A 26,657-nucleotide genomic window follows, 5' to 3' on the forward strand; every position below is an offset into this window, starting at 1 on the left:
CTCTCTTTGTACCCAGCTCCCAAATCTACAGGGTGTGTGCTAGGAGCTGTGATCTCCAGGGATTCCTTTGTGTGTGTGTGTGTGTGTGTGTGTGTGTGTGTGTGTGAACAGAACAGCTGCACAAATGGTTTCTGACCCGGGGACTGGGGACTCAGGACTCTGAATGCAAACCCGACTGATGTAACTGTGTCACACAGCCTCCTGTCCCTCTGCTCTCTTAGGACCCAGAGAGCCCTTTATTAACTCTTGTGTCCACTTTGGCTTCAATTGGTGGAGAGTCCAGGGTAGGCCCAGGAAAGAGAGAAATGGAAAGTAAGTTCCAGTAGCAAAACTGAACCACATGGGGCTGCTTTAATTTGGCTGAGAGGAGGCTAGAGAGGGGCTGTATGAGTGGGAAGAAAATGAAAGCAGTTATATTCAGTTTCCTCACATTTGGAATTAAGTGAGAACCACACAGAGAGAACATAGTTAAACGAGAGAAAGACTTTGTTGGTGCGTGTGACTCAGTGATGGGCCTGACATCAAAGAAGCTTGTAGAGCTGTATAAAACCTGTAGGTTTTCAATACGGAAGCAGGGATCAGCTGCACATCTGTTTGAGGCAGGGAGCTGACCTACTTGACTTATTGTTATACCTTCCTGCTGGAGGAGTCGTATTCCTGGCACAGGGCATGCTGACTTCCCTGTTGGAGCTGGGGCTGTGGGAGGGGAGAGGTGGAGCTGGGCAGCAGAATGTGGAGTGAGGGGTGGGGGACGGGTACCTGGCTGCAAAACCAGTGGGATTTGGGGTCTGGGTAAGTGTGGGTGCTGGGGGTAGATAGGGGCAGGGTCCTCTCAGAAGAGAAAGCTCTGGGAGCCAAAGGGATTAAGTCCTTAACCCCTTGAACCATTCTGTCCTGAGAGGAGGCACTGAAGGTCTTTTCCTAGGGCAGTCCTAGAACTGAGTCATTTTCCCTTAGTAAAAACTACTAACAGGCTGGGGGCTTGAGACCCTCCATATTTTTCACCACCTTTCTCGATAGCTCTCCATTTCCCCTGCTCAGTGAAGATGGGTCAAGATGTGCAAGGTTCCCTGCTTTGTGCCCGAAAGGGGAGACTGAATTATTTATGATACATCTGTCACCTTTGTTAGACCGTAAGCTTCCTGGAATTGTGCCATGGTCATCTGAATACTTCTGGGTCTAGCATGGTACCTGGCACGTAGCTGGTACTCAATGCCCATTAGAATCCAGCTCTGTGGCTCAGGATTTGGGGAGATGACCGAGACCCATTAGTCTGTCCCAAGCAGGGCAGTTCTCATACGGTGCCCTCCAGCAAGACAACAGGAAGCCCTCTCCACCCACAGCTGGTGTCATCGCTGGACCCTGGGGCCCCTCCCTCTCTGGCACAGGCACGGAACAGAACCAGCTCACTTGAGGGAGTGCCCTCTCCTTTCTCTCCATGCTCTGACTCTGAGCCATTGTGTGGCTCTGCCCTGACCCCCTTCCTCCCCGCCTGACCTCCAGCCATCTGTTGGCAGCTGTGTGGGCTGAGTTTGGTGCCGCCTACACCCTGGCACCGACCTGCTTGGCCATAAGCATGCCCTCTTCCTTTACCAGCTGACTGCCTGGTGCTCTTTGGGGTTCCTTTCCCCAGTTCCGTCCTGTCTTCCTGGTAGTTCTGAAACCCTAGTCTTTCTTTGGTGTCAAACTTTACCGCACATCTGAATTGCCTGAGGGGCTTGGAAATGTTCAGAGTCCAGGGACTCACCCCACTGAATCAAACCCTCCAGGAGAGGGGCCAGGAATTTGTATGTTTGAAGAACTTCCCAGATGATAATTACAAACATTCAAATGTGGACCCTATATTGGATAATATTATTGTTAAATAATAACAATTACAATTTAACGTACTGTCAACGTTAAATTTAGCTGGTATGCTAACTGGCATTGTGTTTACATCGGAGAATGTCCTAGTTCTGTAGAGATTCAGGCTGAAGTATTTAGAAGTGAAGTGTTTGCATCTTAACATTTGAAAATGTTAAGCAGAGAAGGAGAAAGTGTGCTCAAATGTGGGGAAATGTTAACAACTAGTGCATGCAGGTGGTGAAAGGAATCTGGCTGAAAATGGTCTTTCAGATGGTTTCCATCTACTTTCTGAGAGATGGATACTAGAAGAGAACACAGCTAGGGCCACCAAGGTGCACAACTCCAGCAGGCACCATTCTCTTTGTTGTGGTAGAGGGTGTCATTCATGTAGAGTACAGTGTGTGGGTGCTCCGTGGAGTTGTGCGACAGAGTGGTACTGGCCCCAGTCTTCTCTTCCTGGATGAGCTGCAGAGTAGCAAAGACCCAGGCCCTCGCCCACCCCAACTCTTTCCTGGGACCTATATGGATATTTGCTTTTTTACAGAATCCCTAGTAGCCCTTGAGGACTCAGGGAATAGAGAATTTGTCAACCCAGCAGAGCCTGGCAGGGAGGGAACTGAATTGGGGAAGAGAATGGGGGAGGCAAGAAACATGAGACTCTGATTCCTAAAATACTTTGTGTATCCCCAACCCCTCCTGGAAGATGAAATTCTGAAATTCGGGGATGAGTTCTTAGCGGAAGCCAGCTCCCTTTAGCTGCAGGTGGTTGGGGTTGATTGCTCCTGCCTTCCCTCTTTCCCTCTCTGGATTTCCCCTGTGCCTGGCTGCTGCCCTGAACCTTCACCCCACCTTAGGGGCGGCTCTCCCGGTCCTGGTGTCCTGGTCCTGTGGGGGATGCTGCTTGTCCTGCCTCCTCACCATGGATCCCTCAGCATCAGAGCGAGCAGAGCACTGCACTTTTTGGAAGACACAGCTGCCGGTGTAGCCCTGGGTGCAAGATGGGCTGGGCCCCCTCTGCACAGCTGACAGACAGTCTGGTGGTGTCCTGGCCGGGAGCCAGGGGGCCGGTGGTTAGAGAGGGGTGGCTTAGCTTTCCGTGTTTGAATTCCAGTCTGGGAAGAGCCTTAGGAGCTGGGCCTGCTGGATCTCCCTCGGGTCTTTTTTTTTTCCCCTCAGCCGCGCCGTGTGGCTTGTGGGATCTTAGTTCCTAGATCAGGGATTGAACCTGGGCCCTCAGCAGTGAAAGCGGGGAGTCGTAACCACTGGACCACCAGGGAATTCCCCCTCAGGCCTTTCTTCTCTTTCCTCCCGGGGCTAACTTTGGCGTCCTCTGAGAAATGTGACTGAAGGGAATCAATAGGTCAGAATCAAAGAATCCCAGGGCTGGAAGGCACTTTCTGTGGTGGTCTTGTCTATCTACCCACCTGCATTTACAGATGCCAAACCTGGTCCTGTTAGTTGAAACCCAGTCCTACCTTTGAAGGATCCCCAGGGAAGGACACCACCTGCATCCTGATCACACATCTCTATGTCTGAAAATTCTTACCACCAGAAAGCTCTACCCTTATATGCCAGTTGAAGTACATTTTTCTCAGTGGAAATGAGGTGATTTTGGAACTTGAGGATCTCAGTGGGAGATGACAGATTCATACACATTTAACTTTGAATAAAATATTTCAAGATGATATTTGAGGTATATACAGGTTGCTATTGGGAGCACGAACGTGGGGCACATTGTTGAATCTGGAGGTTCAGAGAAGGCTTCTTGAAGAACTTGATGTCAGAGCAAAGTCTGAGCAGTTAGAATCACATAGGCAAAGAGCATTGGCAGTTGGGAAGGGCGTGCCCTGGAGCCGGAAGATACTGCACGAAATCACAGAGGTATCAAATACGTGGTTCTGAATGGTTGGAGATGAGAGGGAGATGGGGACTGGTGATAAAGGCCTTGTAAAGGAATCAAATAGAGAGCCTTTGAAGGGGTTTAAGCAGAGAGTGAGATGATCAGATTTACACTTTAGAAAGAGCCCTCTGACTGCTCTGGGGAGCAAGCTTTAAAGAAGGAAAGATTAGGAGGAGGAAGGACTGTTTGAAGGCTATTATAATAGCCCAAGTGGGAGAAAATACGGGTTTAATTAGGGCAGCAGCAGTTAGCATAGAAGGAAGGACTAGATTTGGGAAGTATTAAGAGGGAAAGTTGGCAGCCTTGGTGATTGGATATGGGGTGAAAAGGAAGGAGGAATCCAGGATGACTGTCGGGTTCCTAGCTTGGGTGACTGGATGGTGCCATTCACCCAGATGGGGAACCAGCAAGGAGGAGAAGGTTGTAGGAAGGAAATAAGAAGGTGATAGTTCAGTTTTGAACATCTGGGGTTTGAGATATGGGTGGGCATATCAACTTGACGGGGGAGAGACACATTTGGAATCATCAACACGCACGTGATGTGAGTGGGAGAACAGATGAGACTGCCCAGTGGGGTTGTCACATTAACAGAGGCTGAGAATGGAGTCCTGAGCCAACACCAATATTTCAGGGGTGGACAAAGGAAGAGGAGGACAATGACAGAGGTGGAGAACACGAAAAAGTAGCGTCATGGAAGCCAGGGGGTAGAGGATGTAAGGAAGAAGGGAGTGGTCTGAGAGCCAAGTGCAGCAGCAATGTCTGGGCAGATAGAAATGCCTGTGGAACCGGGTGGCCTGGGCATTGTTGTTGGGGCATTTTAGTGGAATGTTGGGGGCAGAAGTCAGATTACAGTGAGTTGAAGAGTAAATAAGGGAGAATTGAGAAACATCATGTGTCTTCTGTGAAGCTTGACTGGGAAGGGAAGGAAGGACAGGGAGGGTATGAGCTGAAGGACAGAAAGGCAAGAGAGGGTGCTCAGGGTGTAGGGTTCTGGTTTTTGTTCCTTCTTTTTCTTTTTAAGGCTAGAAGAAGCTTGATCGTGTTTATGTGCTGAAGAGAGAGACCCAGTTAAGGAGAAGAGGTGAAAGTACAGGAGAGGGAAGGGAAGTTGGTGGAGCATCGTCCTGGAGGAGATCCAGTGGGTGGGGCAAGCGCCCTGGAGGCTTCTACCACAGTGGGAGGCTGGGACCTGCTTTCCCTGAGACCAAAAGGAAGAAGAGGAGGCCAGGGATTTCCCTGGTGGCGCAGTGGTTAAGAATCCACCCGCCAATATAGGGGACACGGGTTCGAGCCCTGATCTGGGAAGATCCCACATGCCGCGGAGCAACTAAGCCCATGTGCCACAACTACTGAGCCTGCGCTCTAGAGCCCGCGAGCCACAACTACTGAGCCCATGCGTCACAGCTACTGAAGCCCGCGTGCCTAGAGCCCGTGCTCCACAACAAGAGAAGCCACTGCAATGAGAAGCCCGCACACTGCAACGAAGAGTAGCCCCCGCTCGCCGCAACTAGAGAAAGCGCGCGCGGCAACGAAGACCCAACGCAACCAAAAAATAAATAAAATAAATTAAAAAAAAAAAAAAAAAGAAGGGAGGCCAAATGCAAGTGTGGATAAGTTAGTAGGGAAGAGAGGCAGGAAGGCGAGAGAGATTATTTCCAATGGCCTCTGTTTTTCTCTTCACAGTGGTGCCTGGCTAAGGCCAGTGTTACTACTCTGCTTGTCCCAGCTTGGGGCTGAAAATACAGTCGTTCTCTGGATTAAAAGGCTTAATCTCAGTTCACCTTTGAGCATTTATCTTGTGTGTCCCATCAAAAGTACTAGGCCCTCCTTTTCCTGGGCCCAGTTTCCCAACTCTGGGCAGCCAAGTTCTGGGTATCTTCATCTGCGCATCCAATTCCTTTGAATTTTAAATAGCAAGACTCCCTCTTACCCTCTGTGGATAAAAAATAATCTATAAGGAGCTGTTGAAGCATGGAGAAACTCAACAGGCAGAGAAATCAGCAGAGAGCCGCTTTGTTATGCCCTGAAGCTGGGCTTGGGCTATTCCATTTTGGGGAAAATACTTCCTAAGACTCACTGAGCCAGCGTGTGCCTGATGGATGCACCAGGATCCTGGAAGGGCACCTCAGGTTAAGGGATACTCTTGTCCTAACTTGTTTGGGGTCTGATGGAACTTACCACCCACGAATCTATCTGAACTTTTTTCCTATTGATGCTTTCCATTTTCTAATCATGAGGAAGGACGTGCTTCATATGTTTGTTACCTGCTGGGTAACAGTACAATAAAATGAAGGCTTTTTGATAATTTTATGAAATCATGAACTTCGCAGCTGCTGGTGAGAAGGGTCAGAAACCACTTACTAAACACGCACCTGCCCCAACCTAATCTGAAACACATACACACACAGGTCCATGGTTCTCAGCTTCAGCTACAGGCTAGAACCTCCTGGGGAGTTTTAAAAAATACCACTGCCCTACTGCAGACCAATTAAATCAGAATCTCTTGAGAGTACCTGGGCTTCAGTACTTTTAAAAAATTCCTGTTTCTAATGTGCAGTCAGGGTTGAGAACCACTGGGCCAGCTAGCCTTTTCGTTGCAACTGTGCCTTCAGTGCCTTTTCACGTCACGGCTTCTAAAGGAAAAGGGTACCAACACTGGAGTGAATGAAGGGGCTGCTCGTGGCCAGAGGCAGCTGGCTGGCAGGTGTTATCTGCCTGTCTGGCTTCCTAAGGGCTGAGGGAACTCAGTATTTCGGCACACCTGTACTCCATCAGGTGCCCGGGTCTCACCTGTTGGCAAGCTTTGTTTTATTGCTCATATTGGTGCATTTTGGGAGGATCTTAGTGCAGTCTGAGTAGCTGTTTCATAGGGCTTTGTTGTACTTTTCATTTATAGCTTTATTGAGGTATAGTTGACATACAATAAATTGTACATATTTAAAGTGTGCAACTTGATAAATTTTGACATATGTGTATACCCGTGAAACCACAATCAAGACAGTGAACATTTTCCTCGTCCCCAAAGTGTCCTTGTGCTCCTTTGTAACTCTCTTCTCACCCCTTCCCAGAGAGCCACTGATCTGTTTCTGTCACTGTAGATTAGTTTTCATTTTCCAGAATTTTATATAAATGGAATCCTACACACTCATACTCTTTTGTCTGACTTCTTTTCCTCAACATAGTTACTTTGAGATTCATCCATGTTATTGCATGTATCAATAATTAATTCCTTTTTGTTGCTGAGTAGTATTCAGTTGTTTGGACGTATCACATTTTTTTAATCCATTCACCTGCTGATGGACATTAGGTTGTCTCCAGTTTTTTCATGTTACAGATAAGACTGCTGTGGATATTCATGTACAAGTCTTTGTGTGGACATATACTTTCATTTTTCTTGGGTAAGTAATTAGGAGTGGGATAGTTGAGTCATATGGTAGGTGGATGTTTACCTTTTCAAGAAGCTGCCTATTTTCCAAAGTGGTTGTACCATTTAACATTCCCCACCAGCAGTGTGTGAGAGCTGTCCTCTTTATTTATTTTATTAAAAAAATTTTTTTTATTGAAATATAGTTGATTTACAATGTTGTGTTAATTTCTGCTGTACAGCAAAGTGACTCAGTTATACATATATATATTCCTTTTCATATTCTTTTCCCTTATGGTTTATCACAGGATACTGATGATAGTTCCCTGTGCTATAACAGTAGGACCTTGTTGTTTATTCATCCTATATATAATAGTTTGCATCTGCTAATCCCAAACTCCCAAACCTCCCCCGACCCGCGCCCCCCTTGGCAACCACAAGTCTGTTTTCTATGTCTGTGAGTCTGTTTCTGTTTAATAGATATGTTCCTTTGTGTCATATTTTAGATTCCACATATAAGTGATATCATATGGTATTTGTCTTTCTCTGTCTGACTTACTTCGCTTAGTATGATAATCTCTAGGTCCATCCACGTTGGAGAGCTGTCCTCTTTAAATTGACTGAAGAGCCCTTGTCTCCATCTTTTCCTCTTAGCTGATACAAGGTGCCTCCTTCTTTCTTCGGGGTACCTGTGAGCGAGATGAGGATGGGATTTAGGGACCAGAAATGGAAACATGTATAGATGCATTGAAGTGTGGATGAATGTAATAGATAAATAAAGTTGTCTTGGTATCTCTTTTTTTCTCCATCTTTCTGTTTCTTTCCATCTGTTGTAGGCACTCAAGAAACAGGCAGTGGCCCAGATTATGTCACCCAATCAGATTATTGACACGTCTCTTTTTGTGGCTGAATGATTGATATTTTTCCTCCTCACTTGCAGGTACCCAGACACCATGCCACAACCCTGCAGAACTGACATTGCCAGGAAGTAGAAGACTTCCTTGTTTCCTCTGTCCCCCATCCTCACCATGTCTTCGACTCAGGGCAGTGGGGAACACTGGAAGTCACTGGAGTCTGTGGGCATCAGCCGCAAAGAGCTGGCCATGGCCGAAGCCCTGCAGATGGAGTATGATGCTCTGTCCCGGCTTCGGCACGACAAGGAGGAAAGCAGAGCCAAGCAGAACACAGACCCCTCTCTCATCAGCTGGGATGAGCCCGTCCTAGACTTCTACAGCAAGACAGCGGGAAGGCGGAAGGACCTCAAGCTCTTACGTGGTCTTTCTGGCTCTGACCCTACCCTCAATTACAACTCGCTCTCCCCACAGGAAGGGCTGCCCAACCACTCTACCTCCCAGGGCTCCCAGCCTGGCCCAGATCCCTGGCCCAAAGGCTCCCTGGCCGGGGACTATCTCTACATTTTTGATGGTTCAGATGGGGGGCTCTCTTTGTCCTCAGGACCGGGGGACACAGATGACTCTTTTAAGAAACTGTCCCCACCTCCTCTGCCTCCCCGAGTCTCTATCTGGGACACTCCTCCCCTGCCTCCCAGAAAGGGGTCCCCCTCATCCTCCAAGATCTCCCAGCCCAATGACATCAACACTTTTTCTTTGGTCGAACAACCTCCAGGCAAACTGCTGGGGCATCGGCTCCTAGAAGAGGAAGAGGAGCTGGGAAGTGGGGGTCCAGGGCGCCTACTGGGGTCCATGGACTATGACGGTATCAATGATGCCATTACACGGCTCAACTTGAAGTCAACCTATGATGCAGAGATGCTGCGGGATGCCACCAGGGGCTGGAAGGAGGGCCGGGGACTCCTGAACTTTGGCAAGGACACTCCTGGAAAACCTGTGGCCCGGAGCAAGACCATGCCCCCTCAGGTGCCCCCCCGCACCTACACCTCCCGCTATGCCAACCGGAAAAATGGGGCACCTGGCAAGAACCTCCAGATTTCTGCAGCTCCGGTGAGGACCTTATTGTATTTCTTCTGTCCCCTTTCCCCTTGTCATTCAGAAACAGAGTCCCTCTTTCTTCTTTGCTGTCCAAATCACAATCTGCTCCACACTCACCCCTTCAGTCCTCTCCTGCCCTCTGCTTCTGACATTGGTCCCCCGGGCCGTGGTGGGGGAGGGAAGAGGGACACTAGTAGAGAAGGCTCCTTTTCAGGGCCAGTTTTGTGTATCTTGGCCAAATGGTCCTTCTGGGGGCAGGCGTTTTGGAATGCCCGCTTCGTGATATAAGGACAGAACTGGGGTGAGGGGATACACTGTTGACTGCATGGCTGAATGGCCTTGTGCACTGGGGTGAGTTCCTTCTGCTTTCTGACTTTCTGCTCTGCCAAAAATGCTGCGTGGTGATGAGGTTCAGTCATGATACTAACCGATGTTTAGTGCTCACTAAGTCCCAGACCCTGGTCCAGACCCCTCAGCAACCCTGCCTGATGATCCGCAGTGGCGTAGCCCTGTTCTCTCTCATCCCAGAGCTCCATTGTTCTCGCTGGCTCACTCACTCGCTCTCTCTGCATTACTCCCTCTGTCTCTCTCTCCCTCCCTTTGTCTCTCCCCCTCTGTCTCTCTCCTCCCTGTCCTCCGTGTGTGTGCGCGCGCGCACACATCTCTCTCTCATTGTGATAAAATATACATACCATAAAATTTACTATCTTAACCAATTGTAAGTATACAATTCAGTGGCATTAAGTACATTCACACCGTTGTTCAGTCCTCACCATCATCCATCTCTTTTCACAGTGAAAATGTTAAGAAAAAAGTATGCAGTATGACAGTAATTATTTCACTTTTATCAGTATATAGTATAAAATCGCAAACTCTCTGCACAGAAGCATGGCGTAGGTTCCAGGACAGCTTTGATCTTTTTCTGGTTTAAAAAGTGTCAGCAACATCTCCATGGGCGGGACCTGAAGCCTGCTTTGTGTTTTGCACTTGGAAACCCTGGCCCCAGGGGGAGTCGAGAGGCACCCCTGTGGCTGATGACTTCTGTCCTAACAGCTTTCCACCTCATTCCCTCCCTGTTTCCTCCTTATTCATTGTCTAAGGGACACTGGGGCGTTCCCACCTTGTGTCCCAGCAGTTGGGATCCTTCACAACTCTGGAAAAGCCATGTGGTCCTTCCTTCCTGTGCTTCGGCTAAGAGAGTCCCCCAGAGCAGAGGCAGCTCCTGGGTTAAGTCACAGCTCTAGAGCGCAGGGCTTTTTAAAGGCCTTGCTCTGAGAGGTGGGGCTGTTCCTGCTATTTATAGGGACAGGGAGATTCTGTTCTGCACAGCTGGGCCTGCTTGCGCAGCGGCAGGCCACCCTGGTAGGTGGTCACCTCTGTGGCTCCCTCTCCTGCTTCGCCCCCACTCCCTCACCCTTCCCCCATCCCCTGTGTGTTATCAGAATTCTGGGAGGGAGCTTGGTCCAGAGTCTCCTTGAAGAAGCTAGGGCAAAGCAAAAAGCCCTTGCCAGTTCTTAGGGGGAAATGCGGCCTTGGTCTTCCCCACCCCAGCTTGGTGCAGGGGCTTATCCCACTGGGAGGGGGAGCCCCTCGGGCTCTCGACCCATACCACCGCCCCGCCTTCACCGGGCTTCCAGCCGGAGGGACCCACCTTATCCCAGGCCTGTGGAGCCAGCTAAGGAAATGGTTGGCTCCAAATGCCAGCCTGGTACCCCTGCTGCCAGCCTCTGCCCCGCAGATGCCCCCAGCCAGCATCGGGCGATGCCATCAGGGCCTGCCAGCAGGGCAAACGTAAGTGGCTTTTGTTTTCTTATGGAGCCAGTGAGTGGTACTGAAAGGCATGAAAATGGCCCTCAGTCGCCACTCTGTTCTCTACCCTCCTTGCCTTCCCCTCCTCTCGCTGTCTCTCTGTCTCTGTCTGTCTCTGTCGCTCTCTCTATCGCTCTCACTTTTGTGGGTTAGTTGCTGACAGTGGTACTATTGTTTTGACTGGGACACAGGCATGAACTTGGCAGAGCCAGGGCCTCCCATGCCAACTGCCCCCACGGCTACCCTCCCCTCTCTGCACCCCCTCCATGCTCACCCAGGGGAGCAAGGCCAATGAGAGAGGGTCACTCAGAGGAAACAATCTGGATATTCAAATGAGGAGCTCAGTTGCTGCCATCTGCCCCGAGGGGCGGGGAGGACAGGAGAATAGCCAGGGGGAGGCTGAGAGGTGAGGCGTTGCGTGTGTGCAGACTGTCTCCCCGGAAGTATCCGCCTTTACCGGATGCAGGCCGGCACTCCGTCAGAGCTGTCGCTTCATTCCCTTGCGGTGGCCCCCCTGGTGGCTCTGGGCAGGCCGGCCGAAACCTGCCAGGCACCAGCTCCTCCTCCCCGCGGCTGTGCTGCAGGCCTTGTTCGAGGGCTGCTTTAGAACTCCTCATGGGGGACTGAAAACAGCTCTGTGGTGGGAGACAGTTTGAGGTCTTGTCTGTGAGAATCCCCACCAGCACACACATGTTCTTGGACAGGAAGTGGGGCCCAGGCAGGCTTCCTGACATTCCAGCTGTTGGGGACCAGAAGACTTGGGAGCCAGGAGGAGCTAAGCCTTCTACCCGGTTCTTTCCTGCCCAGAAAGCTGCTTTGGCGCTTTCTTCCTCCAGTAGTACTGACTGGGAAGGCACGTGTGTCTTGAATCATTGCCTCCATTCACGGTCTCTCGGTCTCTCTCTGAGTTGGGTCCCTGGGGCTTACTGTGGATGTTAAAGCTTTGCCCAGGGCTCAGCTTCCCTGGGGACTGCTTGGGCAACCCACTTGCTCTGGCCTCAGTGGTGGGACGGGGAAAAACAGCTGTCTGCTCAGCTCCCCGCCACGCCTCTGGGAGCATCCCCCAGAAAGCCAGCCCCACGGCCCAGCGTGCCGGGAACCACTTGACCTGCAGGGTTGAGCTTATTAGACACTGGCCTCTCGGGAAGGAGGTTCGGCCACACTCATGTCCATCCCACCCAGGCTTCCAGACTCAGCTAAGGCGTCAAGTACTCTTCCAACTTGGCTCTTGGTCTCCCAGGACGGCAGATAAATATATTCCTGGATTTCCCACATTTTTTTAATGCCCCTTTCACTGGAAAGTCTTTACACCTAGAGTTTAAGAGTTTAGGCCTAGGAGCCTGTGGGAAGGGGATGGCATGAGGGAAAAGGCACTGAGTAAGTTGTTCTTCTCTTAAAGGTGGGCTCCCGGCCCCACGCTGTTGCCAATGGCCATGAGTTGTTTGAGGTCTCAGAGGAGAGAGATGAGGAAATTGCTGCCTTCTGCCACATGCTGGATATGTAAGAGTTAAAGACTGGGGGGTTGGGGAGGGTTGTGGGCGCTGGGGAGGAGAGTCACCCCTTTCAGAACTTTCTAGGGAGGAAGAAGAGCCATATTTAATACATCTCAATTTACAACTATGGGATGCTTCCTGCAACCGGTATTTGCAGGCTTTTTGGAATCTTAGAAGTTTCACAGTTTGGACAAAATTCAGGAAACCTCGATCTAACAGTCAAATTGTTCCAATCACTTCAGGCTCAGTTGCCTTTAGGAACAAACACACCCCAGATGGAGATAAGAGTGTAATCTTATCTGGAGCTAAAAGAGAAAGGAAATGGAAAATTTTTCCATGGAAAGCTGTGTGGTTTTAAAACTATCCTGAATGTTCAACTCAGCTTGGGAAACATTTTGCAACTGTAACAGATGTATCAAGAACAGGGTTTCCCCCAGCTGCTTCCCCCCTGCCCCCATCCTGGCCCACAGACCCACGGGCTGAGTGGGGACGGAGGGGTCCTTGGCCTCAGGACGGGAGGTCCCAGCAGGCCTCTTGTTGACCATTCTCTTCTGAAGGCACAGCGACGGTCCTTCTCCCTCTCTTCCTGCACAGCCTCCGATCTGGCTCTGACGTCCAAGACTACTCCCTCACTGGGTATGTCTGGAGCACTGTCACCCCAAGCCCGGAGCACCTCGGGGATGAGGTTAACCTGAAGGTGACCGTGTTGTGTGACAGCCTGCGGGAGCCGCTCACTTTTACCTGCAACTGTAAGTTAGTGGGGAGTCGGTGTGAGCATCCCTAAAGGTGGGGCAGGGGTGACGGTGTTTTGACTATGTGGGGTCTTTTGCCGTTGATTCCCAGCCCCAAACTGTGTGTTTGCCTGCTTTATCTGGTTGTTGATGGCTCTGGGGGAGGGGATCAGGATGAGCCCCGCCTGCCCCAGTGCCCCCCCTCATTGCTTCCCCTGCCTCACCCTTTGCAGGTTCCTCCACTGTAGACTTGCTCATCTACCAGACCCTGTGCTATACCCATGATGAACTGAGGGGTGTTGATGTGGGTGACTTCGTGCTAAAGCCCTGTGGGCTGGAGGAATTCCTGCAGAAGTGAGTGCCCTGGTGGGGACAAGCGGGCAGGAAGTGGCACCTGCCTTCTAGGTAGTAGGATTATGAGGGGGCTTCACCGGGGTGGTGCTGGGCTCGAGGCCTGGGGCTGGCAGCTCCCTGCCAATCCCACAGCCAGGACTCCTGCTTTCTGGGCATACTGTCAGCCACGTCGTACTTTCCCCAGGAGCTCGATCTTCCAGCGGGATTGGCTGGCTTCCTGAGCCAAATCTGCTGTGGAAAGAGCTTGGAACTGGGATTAGGCAAAGACTGAGTTGTATCTGCTTGCAGACTTCTGCGTGTGGAGGGGTGTGTGTATGGGGGCGGGGGAACTGTGTGGGGTAGCTTCTCCCGCCCTAGATTATGTGTGGGGTCTTTATGGCCAAGGGCAGGAGGAGGACTGGGCAGAAGCGCCCTGTGGAAATAGCGGTAAAAATCACAGTTGCTCTCTCCTCCCCCTTCCCCTGCCGACAAGCCTTTCCCCCGCTGGCATGTGCAGCTGGTTATCCTCCTTAGCAAAGGCTCGCCTCCAGCTCCTGTACATCCAGTGCCCTCTGCAGGGAGCAGCCTCCCTGGAAAGTCTGATGTGGACCAGTGGCAGCAATCCCCTTTCCACTGCCTTGGGACTCTGGGGTGCTGGGGTGGTGGGAAGGGGGATTGTACCCCTCAGGTGCTACAGCTGTGTGGCAGGCTGTAGAGTCAGCCAGAGGGCAGCGGATAAGGAAATAAAGAGAGCTGCTTTCCGCCCTAAGCTTCCAGTTGCCTACTGCCCACTACTACTGGCCACTTGGTGAAGCAGATCTTGGGAGTGGGGAAGGAGAGGCCGGCATCTCAGGTCTGAGGAGTGCGCGATGAGGGCCACCACTTGCTCTTTCTCTTATATGCAGGTCTAGATGCAAGGATGGTTGATCTATGGCTAGAGCAGTTCTTGGCTGGTTTCTTTAACCTTAGGGATATTGTGGGCCCTTCCTGGCCTCTGTGCCCTCAACTGGAAAACTGAGAGAAAAGAAGGGGGCAGGGCCCTACGTGGCACAACTCCAGGCAGCACGGTTCAAATGTGTATCGCTCTCCCCTAGAGGAACAGAAGGGGCCCCAGACTCAGGGGCTCCTGGCGAAGAGCACCTGCCACTGTTGTAAGGGAGCAAGGGGCACAATGGGTCACATCAACACAGCTGGTTTGGGTTCCAGCTGCCACTTGCTAGTTGTGGAGCTCTGACCCTCAGCTTCTTCTGTAAAATGTAGCAAGGGTTAAATATGCGAATGACCCAATGAGCAATCAGTAAATATTCCCAGGGAAGGACCAGTCCAAAGAGAGGATGTGGATTAGATGGATACTGTCATTTCCCTTGCAGCCCCCTAGTCCTTGAGCCCCCAAGTCCAGAGGTGGTAGATAAGCCGTCAGCTTCTGACATCTTGCCAAGACCCAGGTGGAGTGTTCCAGGCGAGGTGGAGAAGGATTTTTGGTCCTAGGGTCATGCCTCTCCCACTCTAACTTGAATGCACACAGAGGAAGGCCTTCCACAGAGAAGGTCAAGCAAGTCCCCGGAGGACCTGTGTCCATCACTCTTGGTCCAGGAGCCCCCTCCTCCGCCAAGGCTCTTCTCTTCCCTCCCATGCAACAGAAAAGCCCAGACCCCTGAGCACAGGATAGCTGCCTTGGGTGGGGGTGGAAAGGACCCTCTGGGGGTTCCAGAAAGCTGCTAGCTCCCAAGGAGGCCCTGTGTTTCCTACCCTTGCTTAGAAAAGGGGCTGACGCTGAGGGGGAGTGGCAGGTCCAGGATGCAGGCTGCTCTCAGATAAGAACCTTGAGACAGTCCCCGGGGAGGATTGGGTTTCCTGCCACCTCCCCCACCCCCGACACACTCTTCCTTCCTCCCGGGGCACTCCCACCAGCCCCACCCCACAGCCCAGCCTCTCCCACCCCCAGGTTTTGGCTGCAGCTCAGTCTTAGCAGGTTGGGGGTCTAAATCAGAGGCTTGGCACCTCCGGATGTGGAAAACCCACTTACGTCCTAGCTGGACTGGACTGGCCTCCGGCCCAGGCACCTCTGTCGGCTTCTGCACAGAGCCCTATGCTTTGCTCCTCTCCTCTCCATTTCTGGCCTAGATTCCCAGCTCTGCTGAGGAAGGAAGTCCCTTTCCGGCTTCTGTTACCCAGCTGCTGGGACATGGCCCAGGCCTGCAGTGCTGGCCTGCAGGTGGGACTCAGCCTGCCCCTTCTCCTCGGCTTCCTTTCTGACTAAGGTGTGATCTGGAGGGAGGAAGGGGCTGGATCACCGAGGGACTCCCTAAGCCCCCTTCTCTGAAACTTGGGGTGGGGGGCCGGGGGTCTCACCTGAGCAGTGGGAATAGCATGCTGGTAGTCTGTAGAGATTTACATTGTTATTCACGATCGCAGGACCCACAGAGGGAGGTGAGAAGCAGAACTTTGATGAGTTGGGGATAATAGACCTGGAATCTTGGTGGGTTTGGTTGGTTGGTCTCAGCACCCAGTTGGTAATGGTGGGGGATGTGAGACTTAGGATCACAGTGTTGGGGGGAGAGTGTCACCCATTGAGCTCCACACCCGAGCCTGAGCACAGGCTGGCTTCTGTCGTGTCCTATGTACCAATGCCAAGAGGATGGGGTTTAAACACTGCCCCTGAGAAATCTCTCTGTTCCCCACTCCCTCCAGAAGTTCCCACCCCTAAAGTGAGCCAGTGATAATGGTAATAAATACCTAGGAAAGTCATTGTTTGTACAGACCAAGGGTTAAATGTAATAGGTGGCATTTCTTTAGACAGACCTCTGTTTCTTTCCCCAAGCTCTACCATGACATCTCCCAAGAGCTAAGGTGGGGGTACATCACAGGTATACTCCCCCTTCACCTTTCCTCCCCCTTCCTCCTGTTTCTCTCTCCCTGAGGCTAAGGTATGCATTTCCCTTGAAAGTCCCAGTGAGTTCCCAGAATGCTAACGGCCTTGTCCCCCTGTCCCACCAGCAAGCACGCCCTGGGCAGCCACGAGTATATTCAATACTGTCGAAAGTTTGACATCGACATTCGGCTACAGCTGATGGAGCAGAAAGCTGTACGCGGTGACCTGGCCCGGACGGTTCGTGTGTGGTGGGGAGGCTGATGGCTGCCTAGGGATGGGGAGGTAGTGGGCAGAGGGTGATATGGAATACATTGGGTGGACATGCGGTAGGAGCACTGAGCTGTGATACAGGCACCACCCTTCTCTGAATAGGGCACTTCTTACACAGGTGAATGATGACCAGAGCCCCTCCACCTTGAACTACCTCATCCATCTGCAAGAGAGGCCAGTCAAGCAGACCATCAGCAGGTGAGAGTGGGTACCATCTTGGATGTGGCCCAAGCAGGAACCATGAGGGGACCCTAGCAGATACCCTTGCTTGCCTTTATGCCAGGGCCGGGGCTTCTTGCAGGTGTTGGGGATGGGGCCCAAGAGTCTTAGAGGAGAAGATCCCCACTTCAGGGTATGCTACATCTCTTCCCTCTAGTACTTTGCCACATTCTCCAGGTAAAAGGTGGCCAACTAGAAAGGACTGCCAGCCTTCAGTCTTCATGGGACATAAGGGAAGAGTGGGAACCCCTTTAAACCAGAGTCTGATTCCTGAGCTGTGGAGAAGGAGGGAGAGGATGGGTCTTCCAGTACACTGGGTCTGTTCTGACATCTTCTATGACCTTTCCCTGTCCCCAACTCCCCAGGCAGGCCCTGAGTCTTCTGTTTGACACTTACCACAATGAGGTGGATGCCTTCCTGTTGGCTGATGTGAGTACAAATTCTGGGGCTGGCCCAGCTGCCCAAATCTCCTCCCTTCCTCTCCTCCAGTCCTCCTGGGATCAGCTAACACTAAAGGGATCTGGAGTAGATACTGAAAATCTATTAGCAGAGCACTTTTTTTCATTCCCCTAGCACGTGGGCAAACCAAGACTGCCAGCTCTTGGGCAGCTGGCAAGTGTGTATAGAAGGGTTCTGCTCCTCTGTAGAAGTAGGTCAGGAACCGTGCCCTGATCCTATCTCTGGAGTAGGGCATCTTCAAAGCTAAGGGACATAGAGTTGTCGCCCCGCTGCTGAACTTGAATGTGCACTGGAGTGTGCATCCTGTGAGCAAGGCCCAGGAACCTCTGATTTGAGAGGTTCTGAGGTGCTGGTGTCACAGGTGGAAAACCGTCAGGAGGTGGAGGGTTCCCAAGGTAGGGAAGGGCCAGGACTCTCCTTACTTGGATTCACATGGAGTTTTAAGCCTCAAAACCATGAGAATTAACATTTGCTCCACATGTCGTGAAGCTGAAGAAAATCAGACAGTGATCTTCAAAAACAATCCCTGTCTCACTGATGCTGTTATAGCGGTCATCCTTTTGGGAGAGTTCAGCTTTGTATCTAGCTCAGCCCTCCACCGACTACCAGAATCCTTTCTCTAGCAGCCTCTGCTTGAAAATTTACTGTGATGAGAGGGGAGTTCTCTGAACACCTGTTTTTGCACTATTCTGGCCCTCTGTTAATGGCTACTGTGGATGGAGAAGCATAAGAATCGTCTTAGCCTTCAGGGAGCTTGTGTTCCTGCCAGAAAAATGGAATAGTAACGTAAAGCTATTAGTAGACAGGACAGGTTGGTAATGAGTTAATCAGGGGCTCTTGGAGAGTGATAGAGAGGGGGACTGTCCAGGGAAGGCTTTGGGAAGGAGGGTGGAGTTTAGCTGGTCCGTGATTTGCATTTACTTAGGTAATCAGGGTAGGACAGGTAAGGGGATTCCAAATGAGAAAACTGCAGAGCCAAAGCGCAGAGGGCAGGGCATGGCCATGGTCTGAGATAAGACCTATCTGGACATTCTTGACAGTAGTAGGAGAAATAAGGCTGTGTGGGCAAGTGGGCCCTCCGTGTGATCTCTTTGGTCCCCCTGCTAGTCCCTGTGGATTGATTTTATTAAAACTGCATGTCTCTGGGGGAGACCCTGCGTGTGTTTGTATAGTATAAGCAGACTGTAGTGGACAGAGGGAGGCTGGGAATAAGAGGAGGTGCAGGCAGGATGGCTGAAAGCGCTGGGGAACGTGGGCTTGGCTCCTTTCATTCAGCAGGAGCTGTGTGTGGTTCACTAATGCTGGATGTTTGAAAAATCAAGCATGGATTCCACTGGTTACTCCTGAGGGTCATGAGCCGCTACTCCTCCCGGCCCATTCCTTCAACACTGTGGGTGCTGGAGGCTGAGTGCTAGCCTGCCAGCCTCACTGTGCCGCCTCCCACAGGGGGACTTTCCACTGAAGGCCGACAGGGTGGTCCAGTCCGTCAAGGCCATCTGCAACGCCCTAGCCGCTGTGGAAACCCCTGAGATCACCAACGCTCTCAACCAGCTGCCCCCCTGCCCTTCCCGAATGAAGCCTAAAATTCAGAAGGTAACGGGGCCCAGAGCACTAGCGTGGGGAAGGAGGAGACGAATATTCCCCGGACACTAGGTGACTAGGTGTCTATTTACTAAAAGGCTCTTCTCTCAACCTCCATCTTTTATGTTTGAACATTTAGTCACAGAGTTTTTGGGAAATGGATGCCAAGTCTGTCACCTCTTCCTGAGGATGAGAGTGGGCTAGGATCTGCCCCCAGGACTGATTGCCGGGATCCCAGGCCAGCAAAGGCTTTGTTCACAGTCACTGAGGCACTGCCTGGCAGTTTTCGCGCAAGACCAAAATCTGCCCCGAGCCGGGGATTTGGGACTCTGCAGTGGGGGCTGTGTGCTGTGCAGACGGGGCCAGCCAGCACGATAGGTGCTGTGATCTGTAGTGGGGTGGCCTGAGGGCTGGCGTGTTTCATTTGGGTGGACACGATGATTTTATCCTTGGTCTGGTTCACTGTCCATCACACGAATCTGGTACAAACTGTTACTCTATCCTCCCTGGGGAGCCTCTGCTCCTCAAATTTCGGTCCAGTCTGGTCCAGGTGAGCACAGCTGTGAAAAGCCCTTCTTCCAGCTGTGATGGAAAAGGCCATGGCCCTGAAGCTCCCCTCCCTCTCCTTTTTCCCCAATAGGATCCCACCGTCTTGGCTGTGAGGGAAAACCGAGGTAAGGGAGCTGCTCTCTTCATCCAGAAGGGGCAGCTGAAAACTGCAGTCTCTGCCCAGATTCCTTTTTCTCCCTGGCCCCATTGATTTATGGGTCCAGGTCTGCCTCTGTGTGTGTATGTGTGTATGTGTTTTCCTATATGAGGCATGGACGCAGCTGGAGAGCACATTTCTTTCCACAAAATGTTTTCTTGTTATTTTTACTAGTTATTCCTGTGGTGTCCCTGGGAGATGGTGATGAGGTGGTGCAAGTGTGAGGGTAGGCGTGGTGGGACAGAGTTAGCCCTGGGTTCCAGATGGAAAAACTTTCACTTGGGTAGGTTGTGAGCTCATAACCCCTGTGGTTCCAACTTTGAAGGGGCCTGGGGAGATGGTGATAAAGAGTTTTTCCCTAGGATTCCCCCTTAAGTCTTTCAAGCAGAATGTTGCCCTACAAAGCTCATATCTCTAGGATCCTTGGTCAGTGATTCCCAATGTTTCAGATTTCGTGGACCAAAAAGCATTATTTTGGGGACCAACATAGAATTATCAGTTTTTATTTTACTAAGCAATGACTTCTTTTAAGTAACTGGTAACTATTATTCCCACTACTTCCTAAAAGAAAGGACATTTTGCACTAAATTAGTAGCAATACGTAAAAATAAGGACAATGTTTAAAATTGAGCATCTGTCATTTTATGAGAAGTTCATGACACGCTCCTGCTTTTTCCTCATTTCATCACAGATGGGTGACTGGCATTTGGGGACTACTGTCCTAGGGTATCCCATCTTAGCCAGTGCCATGACAATAAGATGGGGCTTGTTGAAGCCTCACTGTTCTTCCTTCTGTCCCCTTCCTTTCACAGAGAAGGTTGTGGAAGCCCTGACAGCTGCCATCTTGGACCTGGTGGAGCTGTACTGCAACACGTTCAATGCAGACTTCCAGACAGCAGTGCACGGGAGCCACAAGCATGATCTGGTCCAGGAGGCCTGCCATTTTTTTGGGTCCCTGGCCTTTACGGTCTATGCCACCCACCGCATCCCCATCATGTGGGCTACCAGGTGAGCACTGGGCTGAATGGCCTATAGGGAGCAAGCTGAGTTAGACTTCAGATGGCTTTTTCTGTCTGCAAGTGACCCCACTGTCCTAAATTTAGGATCTGTGGCATTATGGTGCACTGTGGCTGAGGGGATGAGCCCACTGAGAGGGAGACAGACGTGGGCTGGGACATCCCAGAGGAGAGAGAAAAGGCAGCAGTGGTCAGATCTTGTCATTCCCTCTCAGTGATGGCTGCTTAGGCATCCCTGCCCCCTCCCATCCAAGGCCAGCTGATGGAGACGCTGCTGCGACAGATGGCCCCTTCCCAGATCTGAGTGAATGCCTCACGGCCAATGACTGCACTCCCCTGCAGATGTACAGTGGGAGGGGGCGGGGAGGTGGGAGATGACCCTTTGTCTGGAGTTCCCTAGGCCTGCAAGGGTGGGTGGAGGAGGACGTTAACTTGGTAATCCTGAGCTCCTCTCAGGGTCCCCCAGCATCCCAGGCCTGGGGGAATAGGCCTTTGGCTCCACCCGACCCCCGCCCCTCTCTTCCCAGACCCCCTCCCCCTCCCTTCCCCTTCTCTCTTTGTTCCTCACTTAATGTATTCCTCTGGGCGATTGGCAGAGAACAAAGGAGGCAGCCTGGGAAACCAGGGCCTTCTCTGACCTCTTCTGTCAGGCACCTGTCACGAGCCGCAGGGACTCCCATGTGTTGGCATTCATTTCAGCATATGTCGTTTTTCATCCCCCACGCTTCTCACCTGCGCATGCGCATGTGCGCAGGCGCGCTCCCGGACACCCCATGGGCTGGAGCTGGTTCTAAGGAGGAGGCTGCATGGCTGCTTCCCAATAAAGAAGGGAGAAAAACCAAGGGCTCAGCATGGAACCTGAAACTGGGCAGAGAGATCCAGATCGAGTTGCTTTTCCCGGAGCACACTTCCGCAAATCCAATTTGGCGGTCCTGTCCCTTGACCCCATGTTCCAGTCCCACTGATCAAGAGTTTTACAGGGGAAGTGGAGTTTGGCATAGTTCGGGTGACTGAGATGAGGTCTGGGAGCTGAGTGTCCTGACCTACGCCCTTTCTCTTGTAGCTATGAAGAGTTCTACCTCTCCTGCTCCCTCAGCCATGGCGGCAAGGAGCTGTGCAGCCCCCAGCGGACCCGAAGGGTTCACTTCTCCAAGTACCTCTTCCACCTCATCATCTGGGACCAGCAGTAAGACCTCCCACCAGGCTCCAGTGCCCACTGCAGACCCTTTCAGCCTCCTGAATGCCCAGATTAAACCAGGCTCTGTCACGAACCCTAACCAAACAAGCCATTCAGACTCTTGAGACTCCACTTCCCTAACTCTTAAATGGGGACAAGTGTAATTTCTACCTCTCAAGCTGTTATGAGTTTCCAATGAGAAGTATCCATAAAGGCTTGTTGTAAACCATGAAGGACCATATAAACATTAGTTTTAATAATAATTCATTGTTTTGATCTTGTCTCCCTTAAAAGGTTAACTAGTCTGAGGGAGTCTCATCTTCTCCCTTCTTCCTAAAGTTCCCATGGAAGAGGGAGATGAGACCATGCTTTCTCCCTTATAGATCTGGAAGGGCAGGCTGCCTAGAGGGAAGACTAATGGGCTTAGAGCTATAGGAATAAGGCTCTACTTCTAGCTCTGTCTCTAGTCGTATGTTCTCTCTGGCCTCTTCGGGCCTCAGTTTCTCAAACTGTAAAATGGGGACATTTGTTTAACTCAGAGGCAGTTGTGGCACTGAAATGAGGTAAGACAGGTTATAAATATAAACATGAAAACACAAGCACAAGATAGTATTAACCACCGTTTATTAACAGTAATTTGCTGTCCGGAAGGTAGGCATCTGCCAAGCAAAACAGGAAAGAAATGGAGGCCAGGGTGCCTCGATGGTGACATTGCAGAAGTTTGTGTGCCTTGTGCCTTTTCTGTGCTGCTCCATCCTCCCTCCAGACAGTCAGGAAGCACCTTGTTTGCTCCCCGCAGCTTCACTTTCCCAGACTGACTTATCTCTGAGTCCTTATATGCAAAACAGAACTGCAAATTCAGTATTTGCAGTGCAGATTAAAGAGATTGAGGAGGGTCCTTGGGGAGGCCAAGGATACCAAAATAGGTGGATGGAGAGTCTGTGGAAATCCTGGGAGAGGTGGGCCATTTTACAGACGGCCAACGGGAGAGGCAGACCTTTTCTCCTGTCTTCACACGTTTATGATTCTTAGAGCAATAAAGGTATAAATAAAGTCCTTTAATTAAACAACCATCAGAGCAGGAGAGACTCCTTGGAGGCTGAGGATGGCTGCATTAAATGGTTCCCGAATTTCACCATCCCCTTGGGATTCTCTGGCCTCAATTACTACGTGCTTTACAGCACTCCAGCCCAGGCAGACCGCACAATGAGCCTTAGACCCTTTCCCCATGGAGTATCAGAGGTGTGGAAGCAGCCCAGCATGTCCCACCTCAAGCTGCCTGCTCTGTGGTCTCATTCTACTCCCTGTCTGAATCTCTGCCTCAAATCCCATAGGGCTGCTATCCTTCCTAGAGCCTTGTGGAGGGTGTCATCTCAGCGCTGCCCCTCCAGATGCCCCATGGCACCTTCATGATCAAGACCAAGGCATGTGGGAGGAGGCAGTACAGTGTAGGCTTTGGGTGCCATCATCCTCTCCTTCTCACCGTAGGTGCAACCTTGGGCAGGTCATTCAACCCAAAATGGACACAGTAATAGGGCCTACCCTACAGGGTTGTTTGAGAGCAGTTAGGACATTGCAAGTAAAGTACTTGGCACAATACCTAGTACATGATAACTGCTTTCTTCTTTATCATCTTTGTTGTGTTCTGAGCTCTCTCAATTCTGGTTTCTCTGTTCCGAGTGACTGACACAGTGACTGACACATGGGGATGTTTGTGCATGAAAGTACTAATTTATATAGCTCCGTTCCAGTGCAGTAACCACAGTGTCACATAGCAAAAAACACCCAGTATATACACACATCACACAAGTGAAGCCATGTCCCCCTTTTCACTGATGAGGAAGCTGAGGCACAGAGGTGTGAGTAGTCGCCCAAGCTTGTGAGAGGGAGAACCAGGACTGGAACCGGCACATCCCAGGAACGCTGCCTGGAGGAGTCAGCCCCTGTGATGCGCTGTTGAGGAATGGGTTGCAGAAGGGAGGAAGTTCAGGGCTACAGCTAACCTACTGGTTGTCCTGACTGACCCCAGGTGAAGGTCCATGGGGGAGGCTTTAGAATACCAGATATACCCAAGGGCTGAGGAGAAGGGGCCCTTGGTTGGTTCTAGGCATTATGGTTTCAGCTAGAAAGGTTCCTCACTCTCTTTTTCTCTGGATGCCCAGCTGGAAGCCTCTTCCTGGGTGAAAAGAAAGGGATCAGGACCAGCTCCGTCTCCTCTTTGCTGTGGGATCAGCTGATTGTCTCCCTCACTGTAGCAGCATGGGGTCAGCTAACTCTCAAAATAGGCCCTGCAGCCTCGCTCTGCCACTCTAGCCAAGCCCTGGCCTGGCATGTATGCTGGCTGCTGGCGGGGTCCTAATTATAGCTGTGGGCCCCCATGGTAGAGGCAGCTGGGGCAGATCAGGGCCCTGCCAGTCTGGCGGGAAGGAGGGAGTGCCTCACTTACGTGGAGATTCCCCTGGAGGAGTGAAGGGCAGCGGTGGAGGGAGGCTGCTTGATCATGAAACTGCTAACCTTGGGGGTGGCCGCCCTGCCTCTGTGCCCTCTGGCATAAAAGCTGCTGGGCCCTGGGCTGGCCAGAAGGGTGTGACAGTATGGACTTTGGCCCAGGGACAGCTTCCCCGAAAGGTAATGTGGGTCCTCCCTCTTCCCACAGCTCCCCTCCCCTCTCCACCCACCCCACCCCAGGTCCTTATCCTGAACTTGGAGGGAGTGGCCGGGTGTGATTCAGGCGTGGGAGCACGGGAGAGACCATCTGGGTTGGGTACTGGCAAGGGCTTTGGTGTCAGTTCTCTGGGCCCTGCCAGTTTGCTTTCTCACCACCCAGGGACTTGGAGGAGCCCCTTCTTTTTATCCCTTTGGCTTTGAAAATGTTTCGGGGTGAGAACAAACATTTGTGTCCAGTGGGTTAGGAGAAGACGGGGACACGGGAGGACAGACAGGTGGGAGGGCTGTGGGGGAGGGTGCGCTGAAGGCAGAGATCATGCTGCTGCTTCCTGGCTGCTCTCAGTTGGAAGAGGTGGGGGAGGGCTGGGGATTGTTCAATGGAGAAGGATTGTCAAAAGGAGCAACTTCTCGGTGACTCTCTGCAGAAATCCTAAAACAAGGGAAGGAGTATGGCTGACAGTATGGGGCATGTAGACACCTGAACTCTAGGTGGCTCTGGCCAAGTGAGTTCTGTCTGGTCACCGTGGGTAGCCTCAAAATCAGAGGATGTTTGTCTTACTCTACCAAGAGGCTGCAAAGACATATAGACTGTGCTCCTGCAGGCATCGAGTGGAGGTTTTGCCTGCAGTTTGGGATCTGTCCTGGTTCTGCAGGAAGGCTTACCCAGGGAGCATATCGGGAGGCCAAGTTCTCAGCCTCATCTTGACTTCCTGGGCCACCTGGCCCTGGAAGCCACAGGGGTGGCACTTCCTGATTTGGTTTCCTGTCTGCCCTAGGATCTGCTTCCCTGTGCAGGTGAACCGGTTGCCTCGGGAGACCCTGCTGTGTGCCACTCTCTATGCTCTGCCCATCCCCCCACCCGGGAGCTCCTCGGAGTCCAATAAGCAGCGGCGGGTGCCCGAAGCCCTGGGCTGGGTCACTGCTCCGCTCTTCAACTTCAGGCAGTATGTGGGCCCAGGGCAGCTTGGCCTTGGCAGGGAGGAGGGGATAGGGAGAGAGGCCTGGCTGCTGCACGGGCCAATGCCCCTTGGGCAGGTTGGCCAAGTGGGGCTCACCGGCAGAGTCCAGAGGGTCCCAGCCCTGGTGGAGAGGACCAAGGCACAGGACTGGTGGCCAGGACAATTGATGTAATCAAGAGCTACTGGGCAGGACTGGTGGGAAGGGGCATGGACATGCATGCTCAGGCAGCGTCATCTGGTCTTGTCATTGGAAGGACCTTAGAGGTCATCCAGTCGGGCTCTCTATGTCATGAAGGCATCCCTGCCACCAGGTCATCCAGACCAGGGAGGGTGTGGTTAGTTTAGGAAGGCTTCCTGGAGGGGGTGGGTTTTTATAGGACGTGGAAGAAAGAGAAGGCCATGGTCTGTGGGGAGAATGAGAGAGAGGAGTTGGGCAGTGGCTTCAAGCAGAAAAGGCAGAGTTTTGGATAGGGGGAGCAGGAGGAGAACCATCTCCTTAGCTACTGGGTTTGTTGGCTTATCCCACCTTCCATCCTCCTTAGAGTCCTGACCTGTGGCCGGAAGCTTCTGGGCTTATGGCCAGCAACACAGGAAAGCCCCAGTACCCGTTGGAGTGCACCTAATTTCCATCAGCCAGATAGTGTCATCCTGCAGGTGAGACCCCAGCCTCTCCCTCCCACCAACACATCAGGACCACTCCAGAGTTGGCTCCATGTTTTCCCTTTGAGGTTTGGGCTGGGGCAGTAGGAGAAAGTGCAGAACTTTGCACGTGGGGTGATGAGACTGAAGCAGCTAGGTGAACATGGTTAGACCCAGAGTGGGAGGGCAAGTTCTGCAGAAGCTATGTCCCATCTCCTTGAAGTTAACTGATTTCAAGGAGCCTGAAGGCAGGGTCTGAGACCCTTGCCAACCAGGGCTCAGCTCTTCAGAGTTCCTTAAATTGAACCCTAATATTACTAATCTGAGCCATCCCCTCTTGGGGCCCATGGGGAAGCCCTCCCCACAGCCACTCAGTGCTCTAGTGGGGTGGACCCATTCTCTGGGGAAAGGAGGAGGAGCTGGTCAGGTCCAAGGTCTAGTTACCGTTCCTGGTTCCTTTTCTTGTGGTCATGAAATGCTTTGGTACGGAATATGGAATATCAAAGTGGATACAGAATGAAAGCTCCAAGAGGCAGACGTTTTTACCTGTCTTATTTACTACTCTGTGCCCAGGGCCCAGAACAATGCTCGGTACATATTAGGGTTCAATAAACATTTCTTGAATGAAAGAATGTGGAACTCCCTTTGAGGACTGGCTCCCTGAGCTC

The 26,657-nt window shown here is 51.8% G+C and overlaps 1 protein-coding gene across 9 annotated transcripts in view; it reads left to right on the plus strand.

Moving 5' to 3' along the window:
- PIK3C2B (phosphatidylinositol-4-phosphate 3-kinase catalytic subunit type 2 beta) overlaps positions 1-26,657 on the plus strand; it is a 58,997-nt gene that overhangs the window by 11,343 nt on the left and 20,997 nt on the right. For 7 of the 9 annotated variants that reach the window (XR_014244771.1, XM_082392450.1, XM_082392454.1 and 4 more), the window contains exons 2-14: positions 8,050-9,070; positions 12,267-12,367; positions 12,955-13,109; positions 13,325-13,445; positions 16,422-16,533; positions 16,685-16,764; positions 17,151-17,214; positions 18,691-18,837; positions 19,466-19,499; positions 20,344-20,539; positions 21,611-21,733; positions 25,168-25,335; positions 25,893-26,004. Coding sequence is in view for 8 of the 9 variants with exons in the window: in XM_082392450.1 (XP_082248576.1) it covers positions 8,138-9,070; positions 12,267-12,367; positions 12,955-13,109; positions 13,325-13,445; positions 16,422-16,533; positions 16,685-16,764; positions 17,151-17,214; positions 18,691-18,837; positions 19,466-19,499; positions 20,344-20,539; positions 21,611-21,733; positions 25,168-25,335; positions 25,893-26,004 (2,346 nt within the window). In the remaining variant the exon portion in view is untranslated. Of the gene's footprint in view, positions 1-8,049; positions 9,071-10,370; positions 10,850-12,266; positions 12,368-12,954; positions 13,110-13,324; positions 13,446-16,421; positions 16,534-16,684; positions 16,765-17,150; positions 17,215-18,690; positions 18,838-19,465; positions 19,500-20,343; positions 20,540-21,610; positions 21,734-25,167; positions 25,336-25,892; positions 26,005-26,657 lie in introns of those variants that run through there. The other 2 variants (XM_082392457.1, XM_082392456.1) reach the window with 2 other exon arrangements.

Source organism: Balaenoptera borealis (genome assembly GCF_965194805.1).
Source record: "Balaenoptera borealis genome assembly, chromosome: 1".
In the NCBI taxonomy this organism is placed as follows: Eukaryota; Metazoa; Chordata; class Mammalia; order Artiodactyla; family Balaenopteridae; genus Balaenoptera; species Balaenoptera borealis.